Source organism: Oncorhynchus mykiss, chromosome 7 (genome assembly GCF_057628025.1).
Source record: "Oncorhynchus mykiss isolate SJ-2025 chromosome 7, ASM5762802v1, whole genome shotgun sequence".
NCBI classification, from domain to species: Eukaryota; Metazoa; Chordata; class Actinopteri; order Salmoniformes; family Salmonidae; genus Oncorhynchus; species Oncorhynchus mykiss.
The window spans coordinates 48528775-48541768 of record NC_143028.1 but is presented as its reverse complement, the minus strand read 5'-3'; the positions used below and the strand labels follow the sequence as shown (position 1 = coordinate 48541768).

The following is a 12994-nucleotide window of genomic DNA, read 5'->3' as shown; positions in this document are numbered from 1 at the left end:
TAGCCTCTCATGTGTGGTTCCCACCGTGATGCATGGAGAAGGAGGTGTGATGGTGTAAGTGTGCTTTGCTGGTGACGCTGTCTGTGATTTATTTAAAATTCAATGCAAACTTAACCAGCATAGCTACCACAGCATTTTACAGCGATATGTCATCCCATCTGGTTTGCACTTAGTGGGACTATGGGACTATTTGTTTTTTGACAGGTCAATGACGCCAAACACACCTCCAGGCTATGTAAGGGCTATTTGACCACAGAGAGTGATGGAGTGCTGCATCAGATGACCTGGCCTCCGCAATCCCCTGACCTCACCAGACCTGGGATGAGTTGGACTGAAGAGTGAAGGAAAAGCAGCCAAAGAGTGCTCTGCTTATGTGGGAACTCCTTCAAGACTGTTGGAAAAGCATTCCTCATGAAGCTGGATGAGAGAATGTCAAGAGTGTGCAAAGCTGTCATTACGGCAAAGGGTGGCTACCTTGAAGAATCTAAAATCTAAAATCTATTTTTATTTGATAAATACCTTTTTGGTTACTACATGATTCCTTGTGTGTTATTTCATAGTTTTGATGTCCTCACTATTATTCTACAATGTAGAAAATAGTGAAAGTAAAGAAAAAGCCTTGAATATGTCCAAACATTTGACTGGTACTGTATATATATTTAAAAAGGAATAGTTTCAACATATTAAAACATAGAGTTCAGTTCACATAACAGGGTTGACTTTAAAATAAGGGAAAGATGTAAATGAATGCCTAATCACATGAAATAAATAATAGTCTTCAGTAATGAGTTTGTCAAAGCAATAAAATAACTAGGGCTTTACAATGATTGTTTGATTTATTTTATTAGAATCCCCGACGTCAACGGTGACAGCTAGTCTTACTGTGGTCCGACACAAAACCAAAAAGACATTACAGACAAAATATGTTACAATTGACATAAATGTAAAAACATGAATATGTAGTGTGTGTGTATGTGCATCTATAAATGACACATACTGTACATGCCAGTACATACACACAACAAGTAGGTCACATGGGCTTTACAATAATGTTGAAAACTTGGAGAAATGTTGGGGTTAAGTGGGATAAAAGAAGTCACACAGGATGCACAGAGGCTTCATTTTGCCATTAGCAAGTCTTTATTCATATTCAAAATCAGATTTATTACATTTTCGATGTGGTCTATATTAAAGGGCATTTCAATTTTAAAATTCAATGTTGATGCACAATTTCTACTTAAAATACCAAAAGGACACAAAAGGTACTCTTTTCGTGGAAGGACCCCCCCCCCCCCCCCCCCCCCCCCCCACACACACACACACACACACACACACACACACACACACACATACAAAAACAGTCTGTGCCTCACACAGAAGCTGAAATGAGTAATTGTCTGCTCAACACCTCTGAGGTGAAAGATCGACTGTGGAGGCAGGGGCTCTCACTATTCGTCGTAATTATTCTGCAGAGGAAAAAATTAGTATTTTAACAACCAGCTTTGGGCATGTCTGAATTGGGCCCTGGAAGACCTTACAAGATGTCATCATGTCATCCTGAACATTCTGTTTATAGGTTAGTCTGTACTACTACAGTTTTTTCCAACTGCTTACACACAAAATCTTTTCATGTCACACAATTTTTGAAACCTCTCACTCAAAGTGCAAAACTACACACCAAATATCCAAAACCATAAGCTATTTCTCAGCCTTTGACTCAGTTATCAATTGCATAAAACACTTTTTTCAAAACACTACACACAATTCTCTACCTAAAACACAAAAATCTAACAGGAAGTGACTTGCTTTCCTTTTCCAAACACAACCAATCAAAATGCTACAATTATTCACCAGGTCACACACACTCCTCACATGTGCAAACACTAATAGCTTAACTGATCACTTACCAATCACTGCTTTACTGTAGTATAGGCCTATAAATAGGTCAAAGGTCAGATTACCTGTTTTGAACAATGGATGCCAACAATGGACAGAGAGCAAGAGGAGTAGGAGGGAGAGGAAGAGGAAGAGGAGGACGGGGGAAAAGAAGAGAAGGAAGGAGAGCCATCTATGATGAGATTAGGGCAACACTTGTTGATCATATGTTCAACCACGGTTTGACCATGAGAGAGGCTGGACTGTGAGTCCAGCCCAACTTGAGTCGATTTACAGTGGCGTCCATAATTCGAACCTTCAGAAATGAGAACAGGTATGCAACTATAGCCATCCATTTACTGTGAATGAATGAGGTTGGTTATCATGCTGTACTACATTTTTTTGTACATTGTTTACAGTTCCTATGCTGAACACATACTGTTTTTGAATTCTGTACAGAGTGGAAAGGCAAAAACATATTGGAGGATGAGAACGCTTGTTTACGTATGTACAAGAAACTGTAATTATAAATATGGTTTTGGCCAACAATGCAATTAGGATTCGGGAGATAAGAGAGCATATCTTGAATAATGACACCATATTTAACAACATCATTGCTGTAAGCCTGTCGACCATACAACGCATCCCCCAATGGCACCGAGTGACGATGAAACATCTTTACAAGGTGCCATTTGAGAGAAACTCTGACAGAGTCAAGAATATGCGACATGACTTTGTAGAGGTATGTATGCAACACTACTTCCAGTACTTCAGACATACCATATTTACTCATCTGTATATCCTTTGTCTGTTACAGAGAGTATTGGAGCTGGATGCCCATGTAATTCGCCATTAATTTATTTATGTGGATGACTTGGCTTCAACCTCACCAAAACCAGGCGCCGCGGAAGAAATGTAATAGGACAGAGGGCAATTACCAATGTCCCTGGACAGCATGGGGATAATATAACTGTGTGCTGCCATCACTCAAAACGGGGTCCTCCATCACAATGTCACACTGGGTCCGTACAACGCCGGCCATATGCTCACTTTTCTGGATGCAATTTACACAATGCTTGTCCCTGATCCAGATCAGGAGCCTGCTAGATTTGTCGTTTTTATGGGACAATGTTAGTTTTCACCGGGCTGTTCTGGTCCAAAACTGGTTTGCCACCCATCCACAATTTGTAGTTTTGTACCTACCCCCATATTCACATTTTCTAAATCCCATAGAGGAATTCTTCTCAGCCTGGCGCTGGAAAGTGTATGATCGTCAACCCTATGCCCGCATGCCGCTTCTCCAGGCAATGGAGGAAGCATGTGGAGACATAGAGGTTGCCTCTGTCCAAGGTTGGATACGCCATGCTAGGAGATACTTCCCTCGATGTTTGGCAAGAGAAAACATATCTTGTGATGTGGACATTGTATTGTGGCCAGACTCAGGCCGGAGAAGAGCTGAAGTGTAGCTTAGCACTGGTGACTGTCTGTCCGTCGTTGTATGCTACTGTATACAGCAGTAATGTTTGGCCTAATAAATATTTTTTGTTTCTACATTGCATTGGTGTTTACAGTGTACTTGTTACCTCTCTCAGCAGATTACTTTCACTGTAGAACATTGTATTGAAATATAGATATAAGCCTATGAAAGACCAAAGAGCTTTAGATTTAGAACAACAGTGTTTACATGGTATATCCAAAAATGTACTATTATGAAAGCAGTGTTTGCCATTTGATGCAAATGCTTCATTCTGACATGTGTTTATGGCATTTTGAATGCAGTGTTACATTTTGAAGGAGATGTGAGGCATTTTGCATTTTGTGTGTGCAGTTTTGGGAATTGTGTGTAGAGTTTTGAAGAAAAGGAGACAGTTTTGAAAACGTGTGTAAGCAGTTGGAAAAAACTGTAATAAAAAGACAGTCTAATGGGAGAAAGACTCCCACAGTTCAGCCAGTGTGATTTGGTATTTGGAGCACTTATTTTTTCACTTATTTTATTTTTTGCCATTTAATTTAGTGACAACATTCTACACTATAATTTCAGTGATCTTATTGTAGTTCATATCTCTGAGGTCAGATAATACACCCAGCTCAATAGAAGAATAAAGCACAAATGAATGATACACATCCCAGTAATAAAGTAGGTTCAAACTATTTGAAGAAAATGTATCAGTGCAGATCTGGATTTGAGATTAACTCAAAACCGAACAAGTGATCTTCAACTCTCTATGACACAGTAATCAACCAGTTGTACTGTATGGCAAACTAAGAATTTCCGCCCATGTGGACATCCCAATCTAACTTGCCAGTGGTATGATTTTGTGTCTTCCATTGCTCCATAACTACCCTGACTGCCACTGCTTTACTGAGCCAGGCTGGGATGAGCCGGACTGGACTGGGATTGAACTGAGCCATGGAATTCCAACATCTGGCTTGTATCTGCAGCTTGCGGTCATTTGGATGCAGTTGATGGTTTCCAGTAGATCCACAAAGGCTGAATTGTTCTGGGTTATGGGCCCTGTCTGCCTCAGGCTCCGAGGGCGCGGTGCTCTGGCGCCTGACAGCCACAGCTGGGCCTGCCTGTCAAATACTCATGTGACAGAGGAGAGGAACGACTTATCCATCGCCTGAGAATGAGGAGGGCAGGCCATCAGACGGATAGGCCTCTGAGGCACATAGAATATCCAACATATTTCACACCAACAGTACTGTGATTGTATAAGAATTGTGTGCCAATGGTTTTGTCCTGAAATTGTGCCTTTTCCAACAATAGAAACATATTTGGTTGATTGTGTATATTGAGCACAGCCAAATAAAATCACAAGGGACTCATAATGATTAAAACTTCCTGTACTCAACTTAGCCACACTCTTGCCACTCCTCCCTCACCAAAGTCCCACACTACACTGCCAGTTTGACAATTGGGTTCAGCACCAGGTCAAGCTCTGGGTTTGACAATGGGCCAACCAGTCTTCAATGGGAGTAAAGCAGACAGCTTCCCACAAAGAGCTCATTAACACAGAGGGGATGCTGGCTTAGTGGCCTTTCCTATTTAAACCATACTGACTGGAAATTAGTGCAATCTTTCTCACAGTTCAAACCATGCGGCTCTTTTTACAGGCTACGGACACAAATATCAGTTACAGTATTAGTTTCACAGAAGTACCTTTTTTCCTGGAGCAAACAGTTCTGTTTACTTACTTTGCAGAGTTCATCAGATCATGTTGTTGTGTGCGTATTTATCATGTGTGTGCATCCTCATCATCATCCGTGTGATGCGTTGAGATGGTAGCAGCATGTTCTCTGTATGACTTGTTGGACAATGTGGGGCAATGTGTTATGTTTGCATGTGTATATTTAGGACTGCATCCTTCAAAGTTAAGCAGATTGATACGTTTTTATGTTTGTATCTGTGTTTGCCTGTCTGTGTTGAGCTCATGTTTGTGTGAGTGTGTGCTATGTGGCTGTGTTTCTGTGTATGTGCTGGTGGTGTGCAGTGTGGCTGGGCTGGCTGGCGAGCGCTGACTGAAGGACATGGATCCTGCACATTGAGTGTGTGAACTCTGGCTGAACCCCTGGGTGTACTGTTTCAGGCACGCTCTCACAACCTCGCCCCGATGACCCGGCTCGCGACTGCACAGTTCACGGGGAGGTCCTCTCCTCACGCACAGCCCCCCTTCTCCCCCCTCTCCCTCCCACTCCTCACCCCCTTTCAGCTCCCTCAACACCCTCCTTCACCTCTTTACCCTCCCTCTCCCCTAAACCTCTCTCAATCTTTCCCTCTGTGCTCTGTTCTATTACTCACTCCCTTTCTTTCTTTTCCCTCTTTCTCTCTCCACCATGCCGTAGTTAACCAGACAGGAACAGCCTCTATGTTGGCACCTCAGGAAGACGGCTCCTACAGACATGCAAATGTAGAACAAATTACATACCAGACACCTTGTGTTATAACTCAACCACCTAGATCAGACTCGTAAAACAAATTTCAATAAGTTCATCCCTTGAAAAACCACATGATTTCAAAGTGTTATTTCATGTGGAACACTTCACATGTGATGATATTTCACATATCGTTTCCAGTGTGATCACCTAACCTTTCACATGTGGTTAAAACATTTCACATGTGAATATATTTTACATGAGATTTTTGCAAACAAAAATGAGTTGTTAGGATGTCCCCAGAATGTCAACAAACAGTCGCAGTGTTTTCAACTTATATATTTTATTTGACATACGTGATTACATTGTCCTCACTTGGGATTTGGGACTCTTGGTTCATGGCATTCTGATCTTCCTGTTGCACCACCATGGCTGTGTCAATGACTCATTTCACCCATATTCCTACATTTGACTTCCAAGTAAATCTCAGTTTTGTAGAAAATGCAATTGAGAAAAGCTATTATATTTATCATAGTTATTCAGAAGTAACATTAAAACAGAATAATATGTCCCACCAACATTAGACAACTATACAGAAAACCCTTAAATTGCTGAAATAAGTAAATTAAATCAATGATAAGAGAAGTCAGATTAACTGATAACTAAAAAAGCAGTGCAGGTGGCACTCTTTTGCTAAATGCAGAGATGTATTATAAGGTAATGAATTTCTAGGGGACTTCTGAGAATGCGTCAGACTTTCTGGTGAAGCAGAAATATTGCCGTACTCCAAAGTTGTGAGTTACAGTTTTTTTGGATTGCTTACACACTAAAATTAAAAGTAGTACACTATTAGCAAAACCTTACACTCAAGAAGCAAAACATTAGCCCATATTTGCACAACTATAAGCACATTGTCAACCTCACACTTGTTGCAAAACTCTACACACAATGATTTGCAAAACACTAAACACACTTAACATACATTACATACAAAAATCTATCATGAAGTCACGTCTTTGCAATACCAAAGCACTGACTGTCAAATTACCACACCGTCCAACCAATTGGTTCAACACAGTCATCAGGTGTGCAAACACTCGTTTGCTTAATTGTAGACACACCAATCAGGTGTATAAGCACTGTAAAAAGCTGCAGGTGAGTTCCTCGGTCTTCAAGCACAATGGAAAGAGTCAGAGAAAGAGTAAGACGACAACGAGGAGGAGGAGGAGGAGGAGGAGGAGGACGACGACGACGAGGAGGAGAACGAGGAGGAGGAAGGGGAGGAAGAGGAAGACAAGAAGGTGCTCAAAGAGGACCGAATCTGACAAATGAGATCCGCGCAACACTGGTTGACCACGTTGTCAACCACGGCCTGACGCTGAGGGAGGCTGGACTGCGAGTACAGCCAAATCTAAGCCGATATACAGTGGCAAGTGTGATGAGAACATTTAGACTGGAAAATAGGTATTGTAAAAATATCATCATATCAAAAACATCTGCACGGTTTCAGTAACTGCTTACAGTACTGTATTCTATGCACTATCAGCACTTCTGTTACCTTTTCCTGTGAAATTACTGTACTATTGTATATTGTTTTTTTTCTACATAGGATTGAGGGTCAGGGGCGACAAGGGGGAAGGCCTCCTATGTTCACAGAACAGCAAGAGAGGGAGATAGTAAACATGGTTTTGGCCAACAATGCTATAACACTCAAGCAGCTCCAAGCTAACATTGTCAATAACCACGCCATTTTCAGCGATATCCATCAGGTCTCAACATCAACACTGCCACGCATCCTAAAAAAAAAACATATTCAAATGAAGCAAATTTATCGAGTGCCTTTCGAGCGCAATTCCGAAAGGGTGAAACGACTGCGGCATGATTATGCAGAGGTATGTATTCACTTTACCACTTTACAATTTTGCCTGACACTGTTTTTCAGAGTTTTACGAATGGATGGAGAGGAGATCCAGCATGAGTTCATTTACGTAGATGAGGCTGGGTTCAACCTGACGAGAACACGAAGGAGGGGAAGACACATCATTGGCCACAGGGCTATAGTCAATGTCCCAGGGCAACGTGGGGGTAATATAACACACTGTGGAGCCATTACACAGAATGGGGTCCTCCACCGCCATGCCCATATGGGCCCTTACAACACAGCACTCATACTTACATTCTTGGACCAATTGCACAACATAACAGCAGCAAATCAAATCGATCATATGCAATACATTGTTGTCTGGGACAATGTGTCTTTCCACCGCTCTGCTCTGGTTCAGAACTGGTTTCAGCAACATCCACATTTCACCTGTTCTATATCTTCCACCATACTCTCCATTCCTCAACCCTATAGAATAGTTTTTCTCGGCATGGCGGTGGAAGGTATATGATCTCCGTCTCCAGGCTGAGGTACCCCTCATCCAAGCCATGGAGGAGGCCTGTGACCAGATGGCGGTAGCAGCAATGCAAGAATGGATTCGTCATTCAAGACGTTTCTTTCCAAGGTGTCTTGCTAATGACAACATTGCCTGTGATGTTGATGAAAATCTCTGGCCAGATCCAGCTAGGCGAAGAGACAATGTCTAGTTATTTTTCATTTTATTTTTTTGAACTTACAATATGTAAAGTGACGTTTGGTTACAGTATTATGAATCTCCATGTCAACATTTTGGGCGTGTTGAGAAATAAATTAGTTTCTTCAGTCTGCAACATTGGTCTTGTGTAGTGTTTGGTGAATTTACATTATATTTGTACTTTGTTGATAGTAGCCTACTCTAGTCATAGGGAAGTAGAAGTGCTAAACGTGTTTTAGGTTTATCACAGCAGAGTGTAACTCGTGCAAACAGAGCATAGTAATGTGAAACGTGTGTGTTTCATATGGTAACAAAGTGTGGTTTTTAAAAAGAAGTGTATAGTTTTTACAAGAGTGTTTAATTTTGCAAAGGATCTGTAGTGTTTTGCTACTTGGGTGTGTGGTTGTGCTAATTGTGTGCAGTGTTTTGAAAACACGGGCCCTGTTTTGAAAATCGTGCCTAAGCAATCAAAAAAAACTGTAAAATCCCAGTTGGAGTCATATTGAAAAGTAAGTGGTAGTTAAGTGTTAATGTAAAAGGTCATGAGCTTTGATTAAAGATATTAAAGCGTACCACTTACCTTAAAACCCCCCATACCATTTAATTACTTCCCTTACAAAAATATAATGTGAAATTTGCAGTTTCAAATAAGAATTTCACATGGAAAATAGCTGTTTTCACATGCTGAGTGGAAACCATATCTTCACATGTATTACATTTTGAGTTTACATGTTACCACCTTTTCACATGTGAGACGAATAACATGTTTTCACCTCACGTGAATGAATTGCAGAAACTTTTACATGTGAAAATCAAATTAGAATTTTCACATGTGAAAATTGAATTCTCACGTGTGGAATTGCATTTTCAGATGTTAAAAACATTCACATGTGGAATTGCAAGTTCACATATGAAAAACAAACACGTGAAATCTCATTTGCAATTCCACATGTAAGAAACATTTAAATGTGAAAATCTAACTCTTACATGTGGAACTGCATTTGTAGGTGTAGTTTGAAACTATCACATATTTAAATTTTGCATCCCCATGTTGTCACATTTATTTCACATGATATCATGTTTTCACATGTACTCAAATGTTTTCACGTGTAGTTTTCGCATGCCGTAGTCACAAGACAGGAACAGTCTCTACACAGCATGTTGGCACTTCAGGAAGACGGCTCCTACAGACATGCACATTCGGAACAAATTGCTTTACATGGGGCGGCAGGGTAGCCTAGTGGTTAGAGCGTTGGACTAGTAACCGGAAGGTTGTGAGTTCAAACCCCCGAGCTGACAAGGTACAAATCTGTCGTTCTGCCCCTGAACAGGCAGTTAACCCACTGTTCCCAGGCCGTCATTGAAAATAAGAATTTGTTCTTAACTGACTTGCCTGGTTAAATAAAGGTAAAATAAAAATAAAATAAAAAACATATCAGACACCTTGTGTTATAACTTAACCACACAGACCACACTCATAAACAAGTTTCAGCATGTTCATTCCTTACTGAAAAAACACATGATTTCACATGTGAAATGTTCACATCTTCGACATGTAAAATGTTATTTAATGTGGAATCATGTGAAACTATGTGGTTTTGGAACACTTCACACGATATCATGTTTTCAAATGAAATCAAGTGTTTTCAAATGTGTAGTTTCATGTAATCTATCATGTTGCTTTGACATGTTATCACATTAACTTCATATAAGATCACATTTTTCCGTAAGGGATGTTAGTGACACAGGCAAAATTACTTTTAGTTTTGATTGCATTTTTTAAAATTGAGAAATGTTATGATGCATACCAAGGTCAGAATTACTGTAATATACTGTAGATATACCTAAACTACTGTATGACCAGGTGAATGTGGAACTTCCTGCTGCCTAGAAGTTGTGCCTGCAGGTTTCTATATGAAGGCTCAGTAGACACATCTCACTGGCACCACCCGTATACAGTAAGCTTGACTGTTGGTGTTTGTATCAAGAGAAACAGAACTCCTACCAGCAAAAAGCCAATTGTACTATTGTTGCAGAAAGCCCCGCCTACACCTTCATCACGTGTAGGCTATGTCAAACTGCTGAATACAGTATTGTATTTAAAAAAGCAACTTACAACATATAGATTTTTGAAAGAGACTGAATATTAGAGGAAAATTCAATACAATTAAATCTATTCAACAATGCAGCGTAATCACATATTTTATTGATACAACTGACCCAGAAGATAGAGTAGCGATGCTCTGTTTCCTAAGTTGGAGCTTGAATGCTTACATTAGCGGTGATAGACGTAAAACAAATATGTTCATTCTGCAGGGAAAGAACAGGTCTGAACAGAAAGGTCAGAGTCCTCACGCATGTTGAGTGCTCTGGATAAGATTATTCTCTTGGTCTATAAATGGGTTGGGAGTTTTGCAACAAAACTGAATCGTGCATAACTATTAGGCAAAACAGACAGGGTTGGCTTAGTTTGTTGCCAACATGTAAACTATATTTCATCTCCAATGTTTATTGAAAACATAAATACATTTGCACAACGAGAGCTTGTTGTCGCTAAAATACACCATTACAGTTGTTGGTTAGCTAGCATTTTTTTTTGCATGTTAGCATAGATGTGACATCAGACAAAACACCTCCAAATAAGACATGGTATCAAGAACAAGATACAACTAGCTGGAACGACTAGCTATCTGGCCATCAAGAATCACAACAACACACGGCCTTTGCCCCCATTGAAATGTGTGCATCATTTTCGTTACGTTGTCAGCTAATCCATCTATGACTTATATGTGATTTCAACATCACAGCCCTTCGTGGTTTTGGTTTTGCTTGATAAACTAGACTACGGTAAGGATACCAAATGAAAGTAGTTGTAAGATAGTTACGGCTGAAAAAACATTCTGACAACTTGAAGCATTTTATTATGCAGTTATAGAGCTGAACCCTCCCATTCCTGATCAGCCCACCACTCAACTCATTAACTCCCTGCCAACCTCTCCCCACCATCCTGGTACAGCCTTTACTCTTGACATAATGGGAGGGACCACTTATCCACTCAAAGAACCCATGCTGGGCTGTCTGTGCAAACTGCCTGATTAGTTGGCCACCCCTGACTCACTGTTGGCTCTGTGAGTGCAGAATAATAGATTGTCTCTCATTTGTCTCCATCAAAGACCGCTGGAGTCTCTGTGTCCATCTGTACCAGTCATGTCTCCACCTGGACCTCCTGTCATTCCCTTTCAATCATACGTGTGTGAGTATTTATGACTATTCATTTGAAAAATGAATATCATTGATCAAGTATTTTTGGGATAGAACTTCAAGTAAACTTATTCTATTATCAAATCATCATTGCAGCCATAACAAACTTAACACCCCAAAAAACGGACTGTTTTAGATTCCACTCTTCCCATGTCAGTGTGGCTCCTCTATAAGGACTTTTCTACTGAGCCAAAGCTTTTCTATTGAGAGTAACTGGAACCTTTACAGAGTGGGAAATAGAGATGGGCGCTTTAAAAAAACAGACCCTTATCTGTGAAGCAGATATTTATTGGTCGTGGTGGCTCCCCACCCTCTCGCCCCTCAGTGTGACCTTCCCTAACCCATGGTGAGCCCAAATCCCCCACACAGCCCAGAGGACTGCTGGAAATGGGTTTGTGTTACAGGGACCCTGGGGGGCTCTCTGCGGGGGCTGGAGGCCGTCAGCCACGGACAGCTCCTCCACTCTCGTGGAGTCAGCGAGGGAAAGACCTGAACTTGGGATGACCCCACCAAGCAAAGTCCCTGTTGAGTTCATCCACAGGCCACAGCTCCGGTTCCCCTCACCCCTCACATTTTCCTGCTCTTCTCTTTTTTTGTGTGTGTTTTTCCAACTAGGCCAATACATTTTCCAGAGCAGAATCAAACCCCTCCACCACCACCCCCACTCCATGTCGCCTAGTTAGCTTTCTTTACTTCTCTTTCAGGAAGACGAGAACCCTTTCAAGTGTATAGCCCCTCCACTCCACTTCCTTACCCTTACATCCTGATGGTGAAGGATTGTGAGTGCATATGGAGTGTGTGTGTCTGTGCATGCTTGCATGTGTACGTGCAAAAGAGAGAAGAGAATATAGAGAGAGCTGGATGTTAAACAGTGAGGGGTGAGGAATGTGGTATTAGTCCGTTCCAGTTCTGTCTAACATAGATCTCAAATAAGTGATGCATTGTAACGTAGACACAGGGAGTCAGGAAGCAGGTGCAGTTAGTGAGTTTAATAACAACGAACATGGAATGATACAAAATAAGCGATGCGCCTGACATGAAAACACAAACAATACTACATGCTGACTGAACAAAATGTCTGCTAAATAAAGGGTAAAAAAAAAAAGAAGATTAATCCCTCTTGGTGTTTTTCCTATTTTGTTGCATTACAACCTGTAATTTAAATAGATTTTTATTTGGATTTCATGTGATGGACATACACAAAATAGTCCAAATTGGTGAAGTGAAAATAAAAAATAACTAATATTCTAAAAAATTAAAAAGGAAAAGTAGTGCATGCATATGTATTCACCCCTTTTGCTATGAAGCCCCTAAATAAGATCTGGTGCAACCAATTACCTTCAGAAGTCACATAATTAGTTAAATAAAGTCGACCTGTCCGCCATCGAAGTGTCTCATGATCTCAG

At 40.8% G+C, this 12994-nt stretch overlaps 1 protein-coding gene across 1 annotated transcript; it reads left to right on the top strand.

Moving 5' to 3' along the window:
* The first annotated feature begins 6496 nt into the window (after positions 1–6496).
* On the top strand, positions 6497–8340 carry LOC149982576 (uncharacterized). Its single transcript, XM_090242214.1, has 3 exons — positions 6497–6513; positions 7361–8064; positions 8180–8340. Exons 1-3 carry the CDS (start codon positions 6497–6499, stop codon positions 8338–8340), a joined length of 882 nt encoding a protein of 293 aa, XP_090098340.1.
* Positions 8341–12994: the final 4654 nt, after the last annotated feature.